The sequence below is a fragment of the Ictalurus furcatus genome, chromosome 11, assembly GCF_023375685.1.
Source record: "Ictalurus furcatus strain D&B chromosome 11, Billie_1.0, whole genome shotgun sequence".
Taxonomy (NCBI): domain Eukaryota; kingdom Metazoa; phylum Chordata; class Actinopteri; order Siluriformes; family Ictaluridae; genus Ictalurus; species Ictalurus furcatus.
The window spans coordinates 6673017-6696870 of NC_071265.1; the positions used below are offsets into that span (position 1 = coordinate 6673017).

The following is a 23854-nucleotide window of genomic DNA, read 5'->3' on the forward strand; positions in this document are numbered from 1 at the left end:
GTGTCATAAACCGCTATTCTCACTGCTGATTCTCAGAGACTGAAGCAGGTGGCAGGTTTTACGTCATGTTGTGTGTCGCAGGGCCTTTTCCATTGCACATAAAAAGGGTACCAGTTGGACAGTTTTGGTATCTTGGCAACAGGAACCAATAGTACTTGGGCGCACAGTTCATGGCTAGTTGGTTACACATAATGTGACAGCATATTATACACAAAATACACATCATAAAATATAGAGGAAGCAAAAATATTCTTGTTTGTTAGCACCAACAAAAACAACATTGTGCTGTTTTGTTTCTTGGCCATCATCTATGTTCAATTTCTCGAAAATTGTACTAGCACAAACTATTACAGCACAAATGCAGAATAGTGTTTTGTTTTGTTTTGTCACATTTCCATCAGCAGTGTACTGAAATGTCATCACAGATCTGTTTGTTTGTCAACTTAATGTTGAAGAAATTCAGAAAAACCCTTCCTCAGCAAGGGCATTTTGTAGTCATTTCACAGCAGGCAGTAGGAGCTGGTTCACCAAACTGCTAATCAGAAGGAAATACTACCAATCCAACACTGCTTTAACTGCATGTCACTATATATAGTGTCGTTACTAGGGCCATTCTAGTCATCTCTCAAACTGACACTGAACTAGAACCCCAAGTTCCTTTGGTTCCCTGTAGTTTTGGATCGTGCTGTGGAAAAACACCAGTAGGTTCAAAACCACTTTCCCAACAATGCTAACTCGCCACATCACACCCTAAATGAGCGGTGAGAGTATGAGTGAAATGTATTATAAATGCATTATTTTAGCATCCGTGTCACCATGTTATCTCTCTCAGTTGGGTTTTTTTTTTATTATTATTCTGTTTTATTGCAGTGAAGCATATTCGGTATATGTGCTGGTCCAAGAAAAGCATATGTGCTTGTTGAAGCTGTATCATGTTAGTTTTCCTCCTGTGGTTTTATTACTGCACAGATTAATGCATGTGTATACTGCTATGCACTCCACTCCCATTAGTGTTACCACTTTAACATCTGTCATATAATAACATGGAGAACTGAAAATGAGAGAATGATGCTAAAGATAGCAAAGATTCATTAACTGTGCATTGAGGTTTATTCGATGCAGTTCATAGAGGTTTCGGTTTGAATGAAAGGAACGGTACTTTAATTATAGCGCCAGAAGCATGTTCAGCTAATTAAGGCCTGAAGTAAACGAGTCAAGGGAATCTAATTAGCTATCCAGGAGGACTGTTGGCTCTTGTATCGTTAGCAAGTATAAATTCCTAAGGCACAATGTAAATGTATGGGTGATTCCATGGCTACGGCGCCATTTAATCTTTATAACACTCTTTTTCAAAATCGAATCGAAGAAACCATGTGTTCATCCGTTTTAAATGTGAGATAACAAATCTCAGACAACATTTTTTACAAGAGTTCTTCGTTGTTAATTGCTGCATTTTGCTCTTAAATGAGGGACAGGGTTTCAACAGGTACTTTCAAAATGACATCATCAGTCGGTATCACTGGTATGGAAAAAAAAAAAAGAACGAGAAAACTGGATTTTCATCTTATGATCATCAAGACATTTGGATGATATAAATTCTTGTTGATCATGTGACTTGTGTAATATATACAAATCCAATACAGATATCTCCTAGGTGTGAATGTGTTCAGGTTACAAGGTCGAGTAAATTGTAAGACACGAATAAAGTGTACATTTTTCATAACCTATAATGGATGGCTTATGGAAAAGGACATTTTAAGCATGAGATGTTAAATGGATTCATGCATTAATATGCAAGAATTCAGAAAGTACTCAGACACCTTCTTCTTTTTTTCCCTTTTTTTTTTTTTACATTTTATGTTGCAGCATTACGGCCCTTCCACGTAATTCATGTAAAACACGAACTGTTTAGAAGTACAGAAACTAACTTTTCTTATTTTATGTGTATTCGACCCAGAAAGGGAGGCAGTCATTTTTTTGTGTTTTTTGAACAGCATCATCAAGCTGTTTTAGTATGAATGAAATCATGTGAAATATAATGCAGTAACACAGTAGTGGGACAAAACTCGAGTTTAATGCCCAGGACCAGCCCAGTTTTTTTTTTTTTTTTTTTTCGTGGTGGAAGGACTTTGATAAATGAAGTGACAGTTCAGTTCTTACTATTTCGATATATTTATTACTGACATTTTTCAACAAGAATATAAAGATAAATAACAAAGACATACTGAGTATTGTTTCTGCTACAAAAAGTCCAACTGTAACATTATAAAAAAAACAAACAACTTGTTTGCATTCAAACAAATATGAAGTATTTCAATAAGAAATATTCTTTTTTGGCAGCTACCTCGCACCACGGCATGTGACGATGGTTTATTTGTATCTCCATGGTACACGCACTTGTGTGTGTGTGTGTGTTCACTTTGTCGATAACAGAAATGTGCAAAAAATGGTTGGAAACTTGTCAAATGATAATAAGAACTCGATATCCATTCCCTTCTCTCTCCTTCAGTGTTTACACTGGTTTTCAAAACACTTCTCTATAGCGCCACCAATCTCGCCCTTTTGTGCAGCGGCTCCGGGCACGTGATCTAAAGCTCAAACCTAATTGTATGGCCCGTTTCGTCGCAGATTGCCAGGAAAAAAAATCGACACACCGGTCGGGGCAAAAAAGTGTCGCTTTGTCGTGCCACAAGTGATCACGCCCTGTGTGAACAGCTCCATACGGATCTATTGTTTCCATTCAAGAGCATCATCGAGTCAAACATTCACGTCGCTTAATCGCACTCGGTGTGAAAGGGCCTTTATACTAAAATTAGCAAATTTTGCTAAAAAGTTATCGCAAATCTGGTTTTTGCTTTGTCATTATGGGGAATGGAGTACAGATTGATGTGGGGGAAAAAAAATAACAATTTAAACAATTTAGCATAAGGTTGTAACATAACAAAATGTGAAAAAAATTCAGAGGTCTGAATACTTTCTGAATGCACCGTAACACGGTTTATATATATATTTAAGTTAAAGTGTAGTTATACGAGGCTAGGTCAAGCAAAAATGCTGTTTTATAAGTGCTGTTCATTTTTTTAAAAATTATCTTAATTATCTGAAACATAGGTTGTTGTTGTTATTATTGTTTACCTGTATTTAAAATGTCTTTTATCTTTACTTACCAATTTGTAAATGTAATATCAGTGTTACACAAATGGCACCTCAGTCACGGAATCACACATCTAGTTTTGAGTGCCCTACTGATAAAGAGGCAAAAAAAAAAAAAACACATCAAACATTACCTCCTTGCTCTTAATTGGTGAAGGAGGAAAAAATGGCAACTTAATTTCTTTCACAGTTCAGTAGAGAAGGCATAATTGTTACATCCCCAGAGACATTGCTGCGTTATCCACCCTATTGCCCCGAGTCACTGTAAATTGCTGTAGTTAATAACTGTTCATTTAGATGCTTATGGGGAATGGATAATTAACATCCGCAGTGTTATTTCACCCGTCCGCGTGGCTGGATGGTGGTGTGTGAGAGCGGTGAGACTGCGAGCACTCGGAAATCCCAGGAGACAGCAGGGCTGTGCGGGAGGAAACTCCCAGAGAGTCGTGAGATACTTTGAATTAACTCTCTGACACTGAAGAAGCGCATTTAATGCAACCTTTCTTTTTTTTTTCCACCCACATAAACTGGAGTCATTCTATTTGCAGTAGTGGCATTTAAATTTCAGTTATTTAACGACATCTTTTGATAAAAAATAAAAATAAGTGAAAGTCGCCTTAAGGCGATTATATACTAACTGCCTTTGATAAAAATAAAGTAAGTTGAATAAAGTGCATCAAAGTTTTGTAGACGTTAGCCAGGTTTCAGTGGCTGATTCTTTGCCGCTGACATTTCTGTTGGAGCTTGATATGTTCAGTGAAGTAGAAATATATCAAGTTTAATAAGTGATGATCTCAACGTTTGAGCTGCGTTAACGTCTAGCTTGGTTGGCCCAGATATTTCTGGTGAGAGAGATGTTTGAACAGAGCTTGTCTTTTCTGCTTACTTTAATGAGTGTGTATAAAGCTGTCAGCAGTCAAGATGAGCGCAGCTCTGTGGCTGAGGCTGACAGCTGTACATCTTCATTGGCCTTCAGGAAAAGTGTGATGGATTGTTACTTTCTGATCCATAGCTGTATTTCGCGGTGTCATGCCATGGCTTTCTCACATGTGACATATTTGCTGTTGGTTTAATGTAGGTTTTCGTCTGGAGGGTAGAATTGTACTATCACTGATTATTCATTGAAATTTGAAGTGTTTCATATCTTAAAGCCACAAAAACTGATGCAGTATGTCAGAATATGCTCCGATCTTTAAGCACATCATCTGTGAAACCATCTGGTCAAATTACAGGTGCATCTCAAAAAAATTTCAATATGGTGGAAAATTTCATCTTTTTGCATAACTTAATTCAAAAAGTGGAACTTTCATATATTCTAGATTCAGTACACATAAATATTCCAAGCCTTTTTTGTTGTTGTTGTTTTAATCTCGATGATTACGACTCACAGCTCATGGAAATCAAAAATCCAGTATCAAAATATTCGAATAAAGAATTTATAATACAGAAATTTTGATCTGAGAAGAGCTCTGATCAGCGAAATAACTCAAAACACATGCAAAGGTTTCCTGAGCCTTTCATTTCTGAGTCTGGCTCAGTACACACAACCACAATCACGGGCAAAGTAAATTGTGCATTTCAATTGGAAATCGAGGTCCCAGAGTCTGGAGGAAGAGTGGAGAGGCACAGAATCCAAGTTGCTTGAAGTCCAGTGTGAAGTTTCCACAGTCAGTGATGATTTGGGAGCCATGTCATCTGCTGGTTTTCTCAAGTCGAGAGTCGATGCAGTGTCTACCAGGAGATTTTAGAGAACTTCATGCTTCCATCTGCTGACGAGCTTTATGGAGATGCTGATTTCCTTTTCCAGCAGGACTCTGCACCTGCCCACAGTGCCAAAACTACTAGTAACTGGGTTGTGACCATGGTATTACTGTGCTCGATTGGTCAGCCGACTCGCCTGACCCGAACCCCATAGAGAATCTATGAGAGACACCAGACCCGACAATACAGACGAGCTGAAGGCCGCTATCAAAGCAACCTGGGTTTCCAGAACACCTCAGCAGTGCCCCAGGCTGATTGCCTCCATGCCACACCTCATTGATGCAGTAATTCATGCAAAAGGAGCCCTGACCAAGTGCATAAATGAACATACTTTTCAGAAGGTCGACACTTCTGTATGATATATTGTTTATTCTAATATTTTGATATACTGGATTTTTTTATTTCCATGAGCTGTAAGCTGTAATCATCAAGATTAAAACAAAAAAAGCTTGAAATATTTCACTTTATGTGTAATGAATCTACAATATATGAAAGTTCCACTTTTTGAATTAAATAGCTTTTTTCACAATATTCATATTATTTTGAGATGCACCTATATACAGTGATTGTTCCTGGGATTAATTAGGGTGCTTTCATACTTGGCATTTTCTCAACAGATACTAGTTCTTACCTGTCCAAGCTTGTATCAGCTAACTAACTAGCCTATTGTCGCTTGCCCTCTAGATTAGATTTCTTATTATCAGAATTAAAGGTGTAACTCTGGTGATGAGGAGGTTATTTGCCTTTGCCGGTGGCTTCAGAGGCACGTCACATACAGGTGAATGTCCCAAAAACATTAGAATATTGGCAGGGAAATATTTATGATTCAACCTGACTTAAATCTCCTTCTGTTCATGCACTAAAAAGACATTTTACAGACACTTTGTCCTCCATGTTTGTTTGTTTGTTGTTGTTGTTTTTTTTACATCCAGTAGATCTGATTGGCCAGGAGATAAAAATGCACTCAAAAATGTCACTTTTCTTCGCTGTCCCAGTAGAAGTGCTTGTTGGTGATGCAGTGGGTGTACAAACTATTGAATTGCTTAGATGCGTTATCCAAAACGAATGCCATTGTTAGCAGGCGGTTTTGATGTACTGTGTTGATTTGAAGAGAAAATGGAAGCGTTGTTTGTGTCGTTCAGTAACAGGCTTTTCTGTCTGAAAGATAATCAAAGAAGGGAAGTAGGGCAGATGAGAGAACTTCAGCTTGAGTAGGAAATGAAAAAGAATTTTTGATTTCCTGTAACTTTGAAAGCATAATAAGCCCTTTGATAATTTCAGTGGTATCAGATGCCATTTGCATATGCTTGTCCTTCTGAGTGCTGATTTTGGCCCAGTTGCATTTGAAAGATCCACTCTATATGGTGGAAATTATTCAAGTAAATGCAGATGTTTTATGAACTTTCTTTTGTTAGGTTCCACCTTAGCCCTGCTGCACTTTAGAGAATACAACAGAGAAAATTTTTACACACGAAGGGTTTTTTTTTTTTTTGGCTGTCAACACAAATGTTCCAGAAAAAGCAAGAATAACTGCCAGCACATCATATCCAAACACCCAGAGGCCTTTCCTGTTTGGTTTCAAGGAGGTTCTGCAGATTCTCTGCTTTATCCAGACTCATTTCACAGAGACGAGCTGCTGGTGGCTTCGGATTGTACATGAAAAATGATCAGAATGGAACATCTTGTTTTAGCACAGCTGCCTCTTTAGGAGGCTGTCGCATTTGCATTTATATTTATGGCTTTTAGCAGACACCCTTATCCAGAGGGACTTACATTTATCTGAGCAATTGAGGGTTAAGGGCCTTAACCCAACAGTGGTAGCTTGGCAGTGCTGGGGCTTGACCTCCTGACCTTCTGATCAGTAACCCAGAGCCTTTAACCACTGAGCCACCTCTGCCTCGACCCACCATTGCAACAGAGTAGAAGCGGGGAGTCAGGACTGTGTCCTAATCCTAAAGATTAGGCAGGAGATTCCTCCTGCCTAATCCTTTCTGTCTAGGCAGGAGGAATGGCATAGTCTGTTTTCCCCTCTCAGTCACAGCAACACTAGCCAATCGTGGCTGCCTGTGAGCTCATGTATGTGGAAGAGGGTAGATATCAATATTCCTCAGTGTGTTATGATGCTTCGTGACACAGCATGAGTAGCAGTTGTGCAAAATGTGGAGGTTTGCTAAACATGTCTCAGAGGAAGCACGTTAGCCTTGTATTCATTCCAATGAGATGCCGATGTGGCAACAAAACTCTAGTTAAAAAGGGTCTTTGCAGTGGTGCAGCCAAGTCTTTATATGCAGTATGTTCCAAAGAGGATTCTACTTGGAATTGTTTGTATTGTTAGAATTGTTAGAATTGCTTGGAAAGGTTTTATGTAGAAATGTTAAATGATCCGCATCAGACAAACTAAATAAGACTTTAAGAATGTTATATGGAAGCAAGGGTGCTTACACACTTGCCAATTTTGGTTTCCCCTCAACTGTAAGTGCAAGTTTTGTGTGTAATGTTATGGGAAGTGGCTGGAGTGCATCTGCTTTTAAAAACCTTGTTGCTTTAGTCTCAGTTCAGCTTTTTTCTTACGTTTACATTTAAGGCATTTGGCAGACACCCTTATCCAGAGCGACTTACGAGTGAGCAGTTGAGAATTAAGGACCTTGCTCAAGGGCTCAGCAATGGCAGCTTGGTAGAGTTGGGATTTGAACTCACAACCTTCTGATCAGAAGTCCAACATCTTAACGTCCTAATATCTTAACCACTGGACTACCATTTCTCATTTTACTTACTGACCAGTCAGAGGGAAAGTGAGGAAAATAGGTATGGAGGACAAAGTGCTGGTGATTTGCAACATGCTGGATCGCAGATATCTTTGCAACATTCACCGGTACATGATGTGTTGTCCCAAGCAGCTCAAACTGTTACACCAATCTTTATTTGATCTTTGTTATTGAAAATAATAAACCTTATCTAGAAGGCAATATCCCATTGTTACATTACAATAAAACAAATCTAAGATTATTCCACTTATTTCAAGACTAATACACTAAACCAAACCATCATGCCCATATGTGATTGTTGAACATCCAAAGTTCATTCCAAAGTTGGTCCCCCTTTGCTATTATAATAACCTCCACTCTTCCGAGAAGAGTTTCCACTAGATTTTAGAGAGTGGCTGTACTGATTTGAGCATTAGTGAAGTCAGCCACGGTTGAGTGAGGAGTCGGCGTTCTAGTTCATCCCAAAGGTGTTCAGTGGGGTTGAGGTCAGGGCTCTGTGCAGGTTCTTCTACGACAACCTTGGCAAACCATGTCTTCATGTTCCTCGTGTTGTGCACAGGAACATTGTCATGCTGGAACAATGTTTGGGCCCCTTAGTTCCAGTGAAGGGAAATTGTAATGCTACAGCATATAAAGACATTCAATACAATTGTGTTCATCCAACTTTGTGGCAACAGTTTGGGGAAGAACCACATATGGGTGTGATGGGCAGGTGGTGTGGCTCAGGTGGTAGAGTGGGTCGTCCTACTAACCGTGGGGTTGGCAGTTCAATTCCCAGCCCACGTGACCACATACAGAAGTGTCCTTGGGCAAGACACTGCACCCCAAGTTGCTCTCGATGGCAAGTTAGCACCTTGCATGGCAGCTCTGCTACCATTGGTGTGTGTGTGAACGGGTGAATGAGACACAGTGTAAAGTGCTTTGGATGAAAGTGCTATATAAGTGCAGACCATTTACCATTTTTAAAAAAAAAAAATTGAAATGACCTTGCTTTATTGTCAGATAATTTTGGAAATAAATACTTAAAATAAGAAAAATGATCTGCTAGTAGAACAAGGCAATTTCAAGCTTGAAAAATTCTATAAATAGAATTGATATTCTATTTGTTTTGTCTGTATTCAAGATATTTTCCACTTAGTCAGATGTTATTTTTGCAGTGTAGTGTTGTCTCTGTGCCTTAACCCCTGTGGGTTCTTTGATTTCTCCTACTGTGGGAATCCTTAAAGGTTTAGAACTCGTTCAGACCCATTCCAAGCCGAACCCTTTTAGAACTCTAGTACCATTAAGCAAACAGAAAACACATTTTGTTCTAGGAGTGTACTGTGTGATTTTGCACAATTGCTGGAATTATCAATAAACAGTCGAACATTCTGCCAGTGTGAAGTAAACAGCACTTACTGCCTCTAACTGCATGATGAGCTTTGACTCACTGACATGGCAAGGGCAGATCATTTAATGAAATATCGACTTGAAGTAGGACAAAAATGGAGGTGTATAGACTTGTCTGGCAAGCTGCAGTCTCCTGTGGGTTTGGCAAACGTAGCACTGTTTCTCAGCAAGGACCAACTCAACCAAGCTATGCCTCTACCGTTCCCCTGACTAGCACAAGATCTGTTTCATACGACTTATATTTTAGCTCTTTGGCCAGTGACCCTGTGTGTGGCACTCCTTTAGGGTGGATTGCTCTCTGAAAAATATCATTTGAGCCCCACTCTGACCTTTCAACTTGTGACCCAGACTCTGCTGTGTTTCATCTAATACCATAGAGCAATTTCATCTCCCATCCCCCTGCACAAAAGACATACAAGTTAAAGATTTATATCCAGGCAGAGGGTCATGATTAAATATTCATGGCTGACACATCAGTGCACAGCTTGGTTATTCATATGTTAGGCCAGATATGACACAGAATGGGCTAAACTAATTTAGTTTCCTTGTTTTGTTAGGCAGATTATTGCGTTGTCATATGGCTTTTGAACTTTGTAGCCATATTAATACAAGCTCATTTCACAAAAAATAAAACCCACAAAAAAACTGTGGGGAAGGTGAAGAGGGTAAATGTCAAGACCGATATCACTTCAATCTGTTTGTAATTGGTGGTTATTGCTTATGCAAAAAAAAAAAAAAATCTGTGCTGCTGTTTTATTAATACGATCCATATTAGATTATAACTTTTATCATTCTAAGAAACTATTTTTTCACATCTACACCTTATCATAAGCACAGATTTGCCAACACCTTCAGTCTAGCCGTAACATTTCTGATTTTTAACTTGATGCGATACAGGAGCCACCTGAAAACTATGCTTTCTGGCTTTTTTCAGCTAAAACAACAATCAGATCGATCACAGATATAATTCAGCTGAGAGAAAAAGCGAATCACTGAAGCAGGAAATGAAACACCAACTTTATCTGGGTTTATTAGATAAAGGTGCCAAGCTTGCTAACAAGAAAGTCCTAGCAAGCATGGAGAAAACACTAGTAGGTCAACTTTGATCTGTGAAATCACAAGCCTCTGTTCTGTGAGCCAAAAAACAAGACGGCAGAACTGTCGTGTCTTCGGTTGGTGGGGGAAAAAAAGTTAGCCATTCATTTTTAAGTAGACTTTTGCATTTTCTTACTCTTGATTGTCTGACATCTAGGGTACAAAATTCCATGTCATCCATAGATATACTCTAGGGGTTTTGTGGTAAAATTCTGGTTTTCTCCTCTCTCTCTCTCTCTCTCTCTCTCTCTCTCTCTCTCTCTCTCTCTCTCTCTCGTAAGATTTTCATGTTAGCAGTATTGGCACCTCTGCCTGGAACTGGCTTTATGAAGATATTAATGTGTGTAAATTGGTTTCTTTGCAGGACAAACTGTATTGCTAGTTTAAGGTTGATTAAAATGAGCTGGGTTTGAGCTTTAAGACATGAATTTGATCAAAGTTAAAACGCTGAAAGGAAAAATGGGTGATTATATAAATCAGAGAGCGCTACAGTAAATGGAGCACTCAAGGCTCGTGTCCCTTTTGTGTAATTGAGTTCACAGAGTGGTCAGTGGAGCGTGTCGGAGTGTTCTCATGAGCTCAGCAGGAACGGCCCATCCTGTGGCGGATGGCGCGATGAACTCTTTACTTTTCATTCTTCCCCTCTACTGCTCCTTGTGGCCCCTCCATGTCACATCATGGATTCGGTCTATGTGAAATATCTTTCCAGACTTCGCTACACAGAAAAATAGCGTATCTGTGGGAGTGGAAATGCACTTACTGTGTAATTTGTCATTGACCCTTGCTTTCACTTCACTAATAAAGCTTTATTTCTTCTTTCCGTTCCTTCTTTCCTCTTTTGTGCCTTGAAGGTTGAAATTTGACATTGTGGTAGGAATCAAGGCCCTGGGGGAGTTTTGAGCCAACTGTGTGGTCATCAGGGTTGGCCGCCGCATGCAAAATTACTGTTCAAACTTTCTGTGGCAAACTTTGCACTTCATTTCAGTTTCTCCAACTTGGATGTTGCATTATTTATTTATTTATTTATTTTTCTAACCAGTCTGCATATAACTAACTGTATTGCCCTCAGGTGAATTATAGGGTTCGGAATAATACTTGAAAATGTAGTATTTTATCTTTAAGACTTATCGACTCACCCTGAAGTCCATGCATCTTCGATCGACCCATCTGGTCCTGGTATGGGTTAAAAGTTGTTTTCTCATTATTCTGGTCAGGTATCTGCAGCTTCTGTTGTTCCCCATATGTTTCTCATACACAGCCAGAGATCAGATGTAGCAAGAAGCCTGTAGAAGAGATTTTGCCACACGTTACTGACCCTGACTACTGTGTTGGAATCCTCAGTAGATATTCTGATCTTCAGTCCAGAGATGCATGCTTATTGTGCCGGTTGAACCCTGTAGAGAAACATAAGCATAGGTGACGTTGTTTTAAGAAACGCTTGGTGGCAGGATACATTCCTTGTTGGTCTCTCTCTTTCTCTACCTCACGGTCTTAAACTGCATCCCCTTTCTTAAGTATCCTTTTCCTGCAACACTGTATCTGTGTGCATTCTGTGTGCTTCGTTGCATTGTTCCTGGGAAGGAATTTTACATTTGTAAACTTGGCTGACTCCCACAGATGCAGGAGATATAAAAGTGGTAGGCTTTATGTAAACACAAGCAGTAGATTAATTGCTTTGTTTAAGAATATAACCCAGTAGACCTAGAAACATGCCTCCAGAGGTCCATACCAACATCTGGATAAGGAACAAACATGCACACACACACACTTTGTAACAAATAAAGTATCTTTAAATGTAGACATAAACGTGGACAATGGGGTCCAAGCACTGATCATAAATAGACGTGTGTTTGACCGATCACAGGATCTCATTCATTTAGTATAAACAGGTGACTCCCTAAATGATCGTTAGGTTATCCAATCAGAGTTCCTGAACTAATTTGTGTCATGATGTCACTTACCAATTTTTGTACAATTCACTTTACAAATCACTGAGAATCCTTTTCAAATAAAATAGTGTTAAATATTGTGCAAAAATAAAAACCAGTAGTACCAGTAGAGTCTGAGGAATGCAAAGAGATTGCGGAGGCCCAAGACGAATATCTTCTTGTAGATAGCGTAGTTGGATTAGTGGGTGGGATTATGGGGTAAAATACTTTTTAAAATAAAAAATTATAGAGAGATAGATTTACAGTCATGTGGAAAGAAAAGAAGTACTCCCAGTGGAAATTGTTGGGTTTTTTGACCCGTCTCATATCTAGTGTCTGGTGTTCCCTTTGTTATTGAGGTGTGTGGTGTCATCATGCCAAGATCTAAAGAGTTCTGTAAGGGCTTCAGAAAAAAGTGGATGCCTATGAGTCTGGCAAGGGATTTACAAAGATCTCCAAATTGTTGGAAATACATCATTCCACTGCAAGGAAAATAATCTACAAATGGCACAGATTTCAAACCCAAGCCCAAGAGCAGACCGTCTGATGCAAAAAGAAGTCTAAAACAACCCCAACATTTCATCACAGGATCTGATAGAAAGTCTGGCAACTGTTGGTCTCAAAGTGCATGCTTCTATAATCAGAATGAGATCGCACAAATTTGATTTGTATCAAATTTGCATGGGAGGCGTGCCAGGAAAAAGCCTTTGCAGGACTACAGTACAGTTTGAAAATGAGCATATAGGTAAAGAGCAGGCCTTTTGGAATAATGTGCTCTGGACAGACGAATCAAAGATAGAGTTGTTTGGCCGTAGAAACAGCAGACGTGTTTGGCACAGACCAAAGACAGCTTTTCATAAGAAGCAGGAGAAGATGAAATTGTTATGGTTTGGGGTTGCTTCACTGTCTCAGGGACTGGACAGCTTGCATTCATTGATTCAGCTATGAATTCTGCATCATATCAAAGACTGCTTGAAGATAATGTCAGGCCATCTGTCTGAAAGTTGAAGTGGAACTGAAAGTGGACTTTTCAACAGGACAATGATCCTAAGCACACTCGCAAATCCACCAAGGAATGGCTTAAAAAGAAGAGATGGAGGGTTATGGAATGGCCTAGTCAAAGCCCGGATGTGAATCCCATTGAAATGTTGTGTGAGGATTTGAAACAGGCAGGACATGCAAGAAAACCCTCAAACATCTCGCAACTGAAAGAATATTGCATGGAAGAGTGGTCAAACATTCCAGCAAGCCTCGTGGACAATAATGCAAAAGCCTACAAGAGGTTATTTCTGCTAAAGGGGGCAATACTAGCTTCTCAGGCCAAGGGTGTACTTACGTTTTCTACAGAAGAATATCACATCTATTTATATTTCTGGTGAATAAATGATTGAAAAAGCTAATTTTCCTTACTTTTCAAATATATCGACTTTATTACTAGGCACCGTTCCAAAAAGGATCAGATGTTTGCTTGTCCAGATATGTCAAAAAAACCCAACAATTTCCATAGGGTGTAATTTTTTTTTTTTTTTTTTTTTACATGACTGTACATACCACACCACCTCATTGTGCATCATTTTCCTATAACAGCATGGCCCACTGTTGGTTCCTTACGGAATTATATTACATGAGTATAACCCATATAAAATATTTCAATAGCTACACAACACTGTTTGCTTTATGTGAAGCTAATGTTTAATTCATCATCCACTTCCTATTTCCTTCAACCATGTACACAAAGCTCTATGATCTTTTCCATCATTTGGATGTGTCTCTTAAGCTGCACAAAAAAAAGGAATTTGTATGTAAGAGTTGTTTACTGTTCATGAATCCTACAGTCTGAAGCTTTTTATTATGCAAATATTTTTCTAGCACATCTCGCTGGTTTGCCCATCCAAATATTTTCCCTGCATGTCAATGACTCCTCTGTCAAACATTTGCATAGTGTGATTGTACAAGCGGCTCCTCCGGTGTACAGTGCTGATACCAACGTGGCATGAGAAATCTTTGAAAGTGCTTGTTATCAGTGGAAAAACTGGGTTAGGCTAATGAGGTTTCTCTAGCTCAGGCTCTCATCCTTCAGCCAATTCTCCAATAGTTGCTCGGGGTAACAGGCTAAAAATCACCGTGGCTGCAAATGTACGTTAAAGGCACATTAATATCCTGCTTGGCTTTCTAAAGGCAGGAAATTGTCAAAATAGGATGTTACATTTGTGGGTTATTCAGACACTTGCTTGGTATTATTATGGCATGTTTGTATTTTGTTTCCCGCCTCCCGTGTGGCTGTGTGAGAGGAACCAGTGGCAGCTGTGTAAAGGTAACAGATTTACACTGGGAAATAAGTATCTGCATGGGGAAATATTTTTATAAGTCTATTTAACTTATATACTGTATGTATGTGCTGTTATTAAAACACCTTCTGTGTCTCCCTCAAATGCTTTCAAAGAAATATCAGGAGGTAAGAATGCATCTGAAATATTGTGAGATGTTGTCATTTATGCTGTACTGCAATGGCTGAGATTTGTGTTAAACTGTGTGGTGCATGTGTTGATGTTTTTGTTTCCTTTTCCGAGTGTTGATTTTTGCTTCTGTTTTTAAAAATGTCACACGATGAACGAACATCACTGGTGGAATCTGCTTTTCCCTATAAAAGCATTATTATTTGTTCACCGTTCTTCCCAAGCTCTTGTATTTTTTATAATAGCACCACAACAAAACAAAACACAAAAAGTCGACCTGTTTTTCTGTCTTCTCTCTGCAGTTGACCAAAGCATGTTTGAGAACTCAAGTGCAGGTGAGCAGCTGAAGCAGGCGACGAAGCCGAGCTCCATCTCCGGCCGCCGTGACGTCTCCTCTCCAGGAGGCCAAAAAAGCAGCACACACCTGAAGAACCTGGGTAAAGCCATGGGGGCCAAAGTCAATGACCTGCTGCGGCGTAAAGAGCCCGGCAGCCTGGGGGACATCGGGGTCACGGAAGTCAACAAGAACGTAGGAGCAGTGTGGTCCAGCCACAAAGTGACTGTGAACAGGTAAATAATAATAATACTTGCACACGCACACAAAAGAAAATCATATATTTGATGACTTTTTCCCCCCCATGAGTCCCAGTTCTTTGAGAAGTCATCTTTACATTTACGGCATTTTGTAAGACGCTCTTATCCAGAGCGACTTACATTTATCGCACTTATACAACTGAGCAGTTGAGGGTTAAGGGCCTTGCTCAAGGGCCCAACAGTGGTAGTTTGGCAGTGCTGGGGCTTGACCTCCTGACCTTCTGATCAGTAACCCAGAGCCTTTAACCACAGACCCACCCCTGCCCCAGTTCGTTAATCATTTTGCGTTTGTGATTTTAATGTGATTTAATAAGCATTTACTTTGAATTCAATTCAATTTACCATAACGTTATGGACTTTTCTGTGCAGTAATTGTTATATAGGCTCAGCCAGAACATTTTCTGAGGGGCAACTATATTACTTTTAATTCTTTTAACCTCTTCATATTTGTGTTAATAAAGCTCTTTTTATGCAATGAGGTTTTTTTTTATGAAATAAGTCTTAACACTTATAGTTAGACTGATTTTTTTTCCCCAGTAGGATGTGTTTAATGAAGCTGAAAGACTCAACTGCACTTCCTATAGCCCCTCGCAAACAGGCTACCATGAACCATAACGCACACATGCACAAATGTTGGTTTTTTTATATATATATATATATTATCATTACTCTTTCAGATGAAAACTGAAAGTGCTGTTTTGACTATTTTTGGTCTATATTTTCTGGTGGCATCCATAATCACAATAGTTTATGTAATAGTTTAATATAGTTATACGTTTATATGTTGTTACATGCTTTTTTTAGTGGGAATTATAAGACACGTTCATATATTCTAGGTCACATTCACAATGAACTCAACATTGAAACATTTAAATGAACACAATGGAAAAAAAAAAAAACCCTCCATTTATCGTGACAGAAAGCGAGAACGCTGTATCAGGGCATATTTCAAGCCAAGCGCCCTAAACACCTGCACAACTGTCAATCATTCTGGATTTTGGCGCATCTCCCGTTTTGATTAGGGGGGGAAAACAAGACTGCTCTTCTGGCATATTTTTCTGCTCCACTGTTGACTCCTACACAAAATGTGTAAAGTCTGAAATGTTGCTGGTTCTCCCTGTTCTGTATAAGGGACGGAATAGTTTCCACCCAGAGAGCAGGGCTAATTTTGCTCTCTTGGCTGTAGCATTGTTGCGATTCAAAACTCTCCATAATCAATGCTTAGACCGTTGCACCACTCTGGAGACCGTTATGGGTTTTCTTACACTTTAGTGTTTATGTTCAACTGCAGAACACTGCCTTTTCATTAGGGAAGCAAGTGAGGCTAGTACATTCATTAGTTTTCTTATTGATGTACTGTGGAGATTCATCTACTTTCCTCTGAAGCACAGTAGCATGAAAGTGGAGATGAGAGTCCTAATGCCGAGATCACAGAGAACCGTTCATTTTTTCCTTTACAAGGACTTTGTGCATCACATCTGTTCATCGAGCGAGTGTGAGCGTGGAATGGGTGAGCAAGTCTTGAATCACTGTGGCCTTGATTGGCATCTCTGAGTGGAAGAAAAAAGCCTCAAGGGGTGTATGTGGGTGTCTCGAGGATGTTTTTCACTTGCAAATTTGCAAACTTTGATGATTCTGATTTAATTGGAAGACAAACAACCATAAAGCATATTTCCTCATATTTATGTGCCTGTAGACTCGTTTAATGCAGACTGATTTTTATTTTAATTACTCTTAGAAACCCTTTGAACAACTGATGAGATCTTGTAAGCCCATAGATTTACAGGTTTCGGCACTTAGGGTCTCTTTCCATGCTCATTACATTCAATCAATTGACTAGCAGTAGGCTGTTAGTAAAATTTATTTAGGCGTTAGCCTGGGACTATTACGCCTAATGTCATAAATTCTGTAATGATGTACAGGATGGACAATATGTCTTCACAACCTCTAATAATGACTGATCAGATCACTATAGTAGTCATTATTTAAAAGGAGATTAAAATTCAATTTAAAATTGCATCCATTACGAATGAAGCTTTGGCCAACAGTGTGATCTGAGCCACTGCTTGTAATTTCAGCTTCTTATCCTCGATTGTGAAACAAGACAGGCTCTTAAGCACTCGTTTATGTGAGTCAGCGTATGAGGTGTTCCAGAGCTGTCTGTCTCGCTGCTCCCACACCAACCACTTACTCAAATGGGGAAGGGGGGGATGTACGCTATTACACTTCAATTATCTTAAGTCAATTATTTTAGGTCGACAAATGACAGACTTTCTTCGAGATTTTTATTACTGGTTTGATTTGAATACACAGTTGTATAGTGTGAGATGATGCATCAGCCACAGTGTACCTTCTGTTCTTTCTTTAACAGCCACATTTCACTGGACCCCTTCCCTCGCCTGGATCCTCCACCTCCCACCAATAAGAAGCGTCTCCCTCGCGCTTTGAAGACCACTCAGGAAATGATGATCTCCTCTGACCCTGTGGTGGCCTCTCCAGAGCTCTCAGACTCCTCCTTCTTGTCCTCCCCAGAGAAGATCCACCAAACCAAAGCCCCTGCGCAACCTGAAGAGCCTGAAGATCAAGTGCAACCCTCAGGAACTGATAGTGCTCCGGAGGCCCTGACAAAAGAAGAGAACAGATCAGGCCAGTTTGCTGATATGGATGGCATCCAAACAGCAGACGAAGAGAAGGAACGAGGCACTGTGGATGAAGACCAGTCGCACATCCTGCTCTCTGTTCCAGATCTCATCCACAAGGACGGCCTAGAGCTCAAGCAGAAAATGAGCAGCTCTGAGAGTAGAATGGCGTCCACGCCGCGTCCAGGCAAAGGAGACCGTCGAATTAGCATGAGCGAGGGAGAGCTTCTTCAGAACGGCTCAGTGGGACACATGAGAACCTCCAGCACGGAGAACGAGGAACCACACCCAGACCTGCTTTCATTTGAATAAAATCTTGAGCATGTTTGAGATCAATGTCACGATGATCTTCCTGATCAAGCCGGTCTTCGTCGGTCTTCTTGAGAGAATCTTTCTCTGCGAGATGTTGGTTTAACTGAAAAGGCAGTCACCGATGCTCGTACAGGAGAACCGCGGGCCTTAGGGGAACCAAGCAAAGTGGATTTATCATCGTGACATTTCTGTGAACCACTGTATTTTCTGTGTGTGCACTATAATGTGTTTATTATGTCTCACTTTATTATGTATTACCACAGAACTATTCTGAATATTTTAGCCTAATTATTTTAATAACTCAAATCACTATTTTAGATTTTTGAAGCTTTTCCTGCACCTGTCAGTACTTCCAGCCATTTCAGAGATTATTCTTGTTGTGCATTTTATACTAAAGGATTGAAACAGCTGGTCAGTAATAGCCAAAGCGAGGACATTTGATTTGCTGTAATACTTCTAAAGCTGTGCATGTACTCCGTATCCCTGTTCACGCTGCTAAGCGATGCAGAGCCTCAATACGGCCACAGCGCCAAGCGATATGCATTTAATTCAGATTTAAAAAGTGCACTCAGAACAACATCCCCGCTCAGATTAGTGCTTTAGTACCGCTCTTAATTAAACGTTAGCTACGTTTCCATCCAAGTGATTTTGTTTCAATTTTGCGACGTTTAAATGTAATATTTTACACATCGGCAAAACTTTATTCTTTTTAACGTTTGTCGATGCGTTTGCAAAATAAATAAATAAATAAATGTTTTCAATACATTTTTATTTTATCGCTTGTAATATGCATAATAATGCGTAGTGTCTATGAAAGCTAAGCTACTGGGGTTGACATAGAGAATGATCTGTGCACTACCAAAGCTATTCATAGTATTATGTGATGGCACAAAGGCTGAGATTTTTATTTATTTATTTTTTTTTTTTTTACGGAGATCCGATGGTGACATGTATGGTCATGGCATAGTAAAGCATTAGTTTCATGTCCCCACTGGGGCTCTGTACTACTCCAGTGCAAAATTTTGTAATGATTTTGAGATCACACTCCTTTTTCGTTTTGCTTTTTTTTTGTTTTTTTTTTAAATATATATATATATAAAGGTTAATAAACTGCTGTTCAGATTTCCAGCGTCCATACACCAGATCCTTAGTGACCAGTTTTATGGGTGGTTGACTTCAGGGCACTTTAAATAACATCTTTTCTTGGGCATTATTACAATATTCAGACTAACTTTACATTAGTCTGTATGCATTTCCCAGTTTTTATTGGAACTGGGAGTGAAATCTCAGACTTGCTGGCTAGTTTTTGAACACAGAGTCAGTCTCACGTATCAATCTGAATAATCTCACTCCGAGATCTGTGTATCAGCAGTCAGGCGGAAGATGCTGGAAAGGTGAGAAGCATGGATAAGAAATGTAGGGGCTGAATGAGCAGAAAAATAGAAAAGATATTAAGGTCTTCACTCTTTTGACCTGATTAGCATGCTAATGATTATGCTAGGAGGTAGATATTTGGTAGAACTACAGCTATGTGTTAAGGCTGAAGGAAGTAGAAAGTAAGACATGGGTGTATGTAGAACCAAAGCAAGGTCCAGGTAGCAAGCCTGTCAGAAAGCCTGGCCATCCAGGAGGGAAGATAAAGCAGGACAGAATGAGGCCCAGGAATCTGAGTGCAGGATTCTGAGAGAGAGGTTCTCAAGCACAGAGCGTACAGAGTGCTGCTGACGGACAGTCAGAGTGACGGCCTGCTCGGGGAATGGCACTAATGAGGCTCAGGCAGTGGAAAGCCTGGAGGGAAGGGCCTGGAGATGATAAGGAATGTCGTAACTCGATTTACACCGTAGCGCTGTTGAATTCTCAGTTCTGATTGGACAGGAGGTGTTGATTCATATTCTACTTCAACAGCCGCAGTAGAAGCAGTCAGTAGTGTTCTCTGCATGGCAAATCGCAGCTTTCTATTAATGCGCATGTTCTAATACATTATCCTTTCCATAGCAGCGACTTGCGCAAGGACAAAAACGTGTAATCGTTTGAAGATTTCTGGAAGGAGACTTTTATTTCTCACTTTGAAAGGCGTCTCCGCTGTCAATACTTTGCAACGATCAGACGTAAAGCTGTGCCTTAACATGTTCCGACACTGGAAAGTCTTCAGGATGAAGGACTTTGCGTTTTCTCAGTAACATATGTTTTGGGGTTTTGTTTGTTTGTTTGTTTGTTTGTTTGTTCAGTTCATTTTAAGAGAGAAAAAAAAAGGACAGAAGAACTGTTTATAGCTGCTATAACATAAGAAAATAACACAGGGAACTAACTTATTTTCCAGATGTTCCAGAACGACATGCATAAATGGATAAAATGTACACGTTGTTCTTTAGTTAAAAAAAAATGTTTGTAAACATTACTGTGGTATTGCTGTTATTGGAAAATAATCCACTTTGCTTTTGCTTTGCGCCCTACAGCCCACTACCCTGCCACTGATTATTTTCCGATAACGGCATGCTTCCAGATGTTTTATCCCTAACATAAAGCTCAGCCTGATGTCAGTCTGGCTCGCACGATCCTCTAGAAGCACAGTCTTTCACATCAAACAAAACCTCCTCTTCAAGACCTTTTGACCACGTCAAAAGGTCTCCACTCGACTTTCTCCCACTCCCAGTGCGTCGACGTTATAGAATACTTTTCCGCCGTTTTATCAGGGACATCATGCAATATTTAGTCATTTCAATACGGTTAGAATGAATACCGAGATGATTCATGGATGAGGCGATGAGCAATTGCAGAAAGAAAAGGTTTAGAAAAGAATTGTCGGTCAGAATGATGAAAAGCATTACGTGGGTGTCCTGTTTGAGTGATGGACTCATTCTTCTGTTCAAACTGTCCTTCACGATAATGGACCGCTCTTATAAATGGAACCTCGATACGCGAGGACACGTTTCATTTCACCTGTGAGTCAGCCTTTTGCTGCGCTAATGCCGTGCGCCTTCGCTGTACGTGCCACTGGGTCGTAAAGTGTAAAGTAACATTATTGTATGAATATTTTATGATACTCAAATGTATATGTGCTTGGAGGGGAGGGAAGGGGAGGGGGTGGAGGGTGGGGGGGGGTCGAATCAACTAAAAGCTAAAAATAATATTTCTGTTTTAGTCCGATTTGAAGATGATTTTTTTTTTTTGTGATCAGAATGTATTAAAAAGAAAAGAATAATTATTGTCGTTTCTTTGTGTTTTAAACTGTCACATATCTTACTTTATAATGCTCACTTTATCATGATAAACGATTGAAGGAAACTGTTGAAGGAACATTGTGTTTATGAAGGTTTTATGAGCGCACTAAAAGCAAAAAAATAAATAAATAAATAAAAATAAGTATAAGACCTCAAATATTACAGATTTTGTATTAAAGCCATTTTTCAGAATGAAGCCTCGGTGTATTTCTTCTCGATGCAGTAAATGCTTCCGTCTGTTTGGATGACACAACCTGACAGCTACATCAAATATGTTGTGTTTTTTTAAAGATTGCGACATGTTCAATTGATCAGGGTGAAACCAGGCTTGTGTTATAATATCGTTTAATACGTTTAATCCCACTCTCGCCATCTGTGTTCTCGTTACAGATGTGAAGCTGGTTTTAAATAGCTTTCGGCAGATGTTACGTTTATCTTGTTTGTCTTTGGAGCCAGGACGTTTATTATAGAAAGTTGTATGAATAATTGTTCTCCGTTCACTGACTGTGATATTTCCGTCTTTGGATGGTGATGGATTCCGTTTGAGAACGCGTACGAGTCGGCCGTAAGACGCACGGAAGATCCGTATGAGGAAAAGATGAGTGGGAAATTCAGAGAGGATTGTAGCTCTGTTTTAGTTACTGCACATTTTTCACAGTCCCACAGACTGCTGAAATTAAATATGAAATATTAAATAAGAATTAATATGGAGGCTCATATCCAAAATCAATCTCAATGGAATTCCGAGTCTGTAATCAAATGAGTGTGTGTGTTTGTTTTTTTTATAATTACCGTAGTGTAAGAGTCTCTACTAACATTTTCAAAAATTACCTCAGAACAAGATCATGAATAGAAGCTCATAACTGGAAGGCGATGAATGACTACAAGACCGTGGGTGTGTAATCTAAAATGCATTTGGATCACCGAGGAATGCTGAACTTTTTTGTTCTATTTCGGTCACATCCTGTGCTTTGCCGTCTTTCCCTCACACATGACTAAGGCACTGCATCCTTTTAATCACTGCCAGCTAGACATCCTGTGTAGACAGAAAAGATTCATGAAGAAATGTTTCCCCCCCCCGAAGAGATGTGGAGTTTAAATACAACACGCTACCTCGGCGTGGAGCAATTAAATGTAAGCACGACAAACGGGAACAATATTTTTTCCTGATGGAGAGAGATCCATCCATCTTCTATACTGCTTATCCTTCCTTCAGGGTCACAGGGAACCTGGAGCCTATCCCAGGGAGCATCGGGCACAAAGCAGGGTACACCCTGGACAGGGTGCCAATCCATCACAGGGCACAATCATTCATACCCTTCAGGCACTTTATAGACATTTCAGTTAACCTACCATGCATGTCTTTGGACTGGGGGAGGAAACCAGAGTATCCGGAGGAAACCCCCCGCAACATGGGGAGAACATGCAAACTCCGCACACACAGGGCCACGGTGGGAATCAAACCCCTGACCATGGAGGCGTGAGGCAAACGTGCTAACCACTAAGCCACCGTGCACCCTGTGGAGAGATATATTACAGGTAATAAAACAGCCGTGAAGCGCGAGTACAGGAGAATCCTGTATCTGTTTAAATCAGGGGGGAAATAACTGCATTGTGTGAGTGCAGACCACAACTCTTGCTGTGTGTTAGCAAGAACATGGGCTGGAATCGGGGTACCTTCTGCTTTATTCCAGCAGAGACATAAAACTTCATTATGGGAAATGTACGCCGAGTGCGCAGGGTTCTCAATCAGCTCAGTTTTAGTGTTCTGTGGTGCTTGAAAGTTTGTGAAGCCTTTAGAATAGTCTATATTTCTGCATAATTATGACTTAAAACATCATATTTTCACACAGGTCCTAAAAGTAGATAAAGAGAACCCAATTAAACAAATGAGACAAAAATATTATACTTGGTCATTTATGTATTGTTACCCTCCCCAGGAGTGATCGACCAACAAAGATCCAAGAGCAAGACGTGTAATAGTCCATGAGATCACAAAGGAACCCAGAGTAACTTCTAAACAGCTAAAGGCCTCTCTCACATTGGCTAATGTTAATGTTCATGAGTCCACCATCAGGAGAACACTGAATAACAATGGTGTTCATAGCAGGGTTACAAGGAGAAAGCCACTGCTCTCCAAAAAGAACATTGCTGCCCCTCTGCAGTTTGCTAAAGATCACGTGGACAAGCCAGAAGGCTATTGGGAAAATGTTTTGTGGATGAATCAGACCAAAATTTGGTTTAAATGAGAAGCGTTATGTTTAGAGAAAGGAAAACACTGCATTCCAGCATAAGAACCTTATCCCATCTGTGAAACATGCTGGTGGTAGTATCATGATTTGAGCCTGTTTTGCTGCATCTGGACCAGGACGACTTGCCATCATTGATGGAACAATGAATTCTGAATTACACCAGTTAATTCTAAAGGAAAACTGAATCTCAAGAGAAAGTGGGTCATGCAGCAAGACAATGACCCTAAGCACACACAAGTCATTCTACCAAAGAACGGTTAAAGAAGGATAAATTTATTGTTTTGGAACG

At 39.9% G+C, this 23854-nt stretch overlaps 1 protein-coding gene across 1 annotated transcript; it reads left to right on the forward strand.

The window, feature by feature from the left end:
• Positions 1 to 10464: 10464 nt before the first annotated feature.
• LOC128615086 (uncharacterized protein C1orf226) lies at positions 10465 to 21154 on the forward strand. Its single transcript, XM_053636942.1, has 2 exons — positions 10465 to 15117; positions 17513 to 21154. The coding sequence occupies exons 1-2, from the start codon at positions 14699 to 14701 to the stop codon at positions 18090 to 18092; spliced, it is 999 nt and encodes a 332-aa protein (XP_053492917.1). The 5' UTR covers positions 10465 to 14698; the 3' UTR covers positions 18093 to 21154.
• Positions 21155 to 23854: the final 2700 nt, after the last annotated feature.

What these genes read in the sequence shown, in the direction of transcription:
- LOC128615086 (XM_053636942.1), top strand. Translation starts at nt 14,699, where the DNA reads ATGAACGAACATCACTGGTGGAATCTGCTTTTCCCTATAAAAGCATTA. An exon ending in CACAAAGTGACTGTGAACAG is followed by an intron (nt 15,118 to 17,512) that starts GTAAATAATAAT and finishes TTTCTTTAACAG; the next exon opens with CCACATTTCACTGGACCCCT.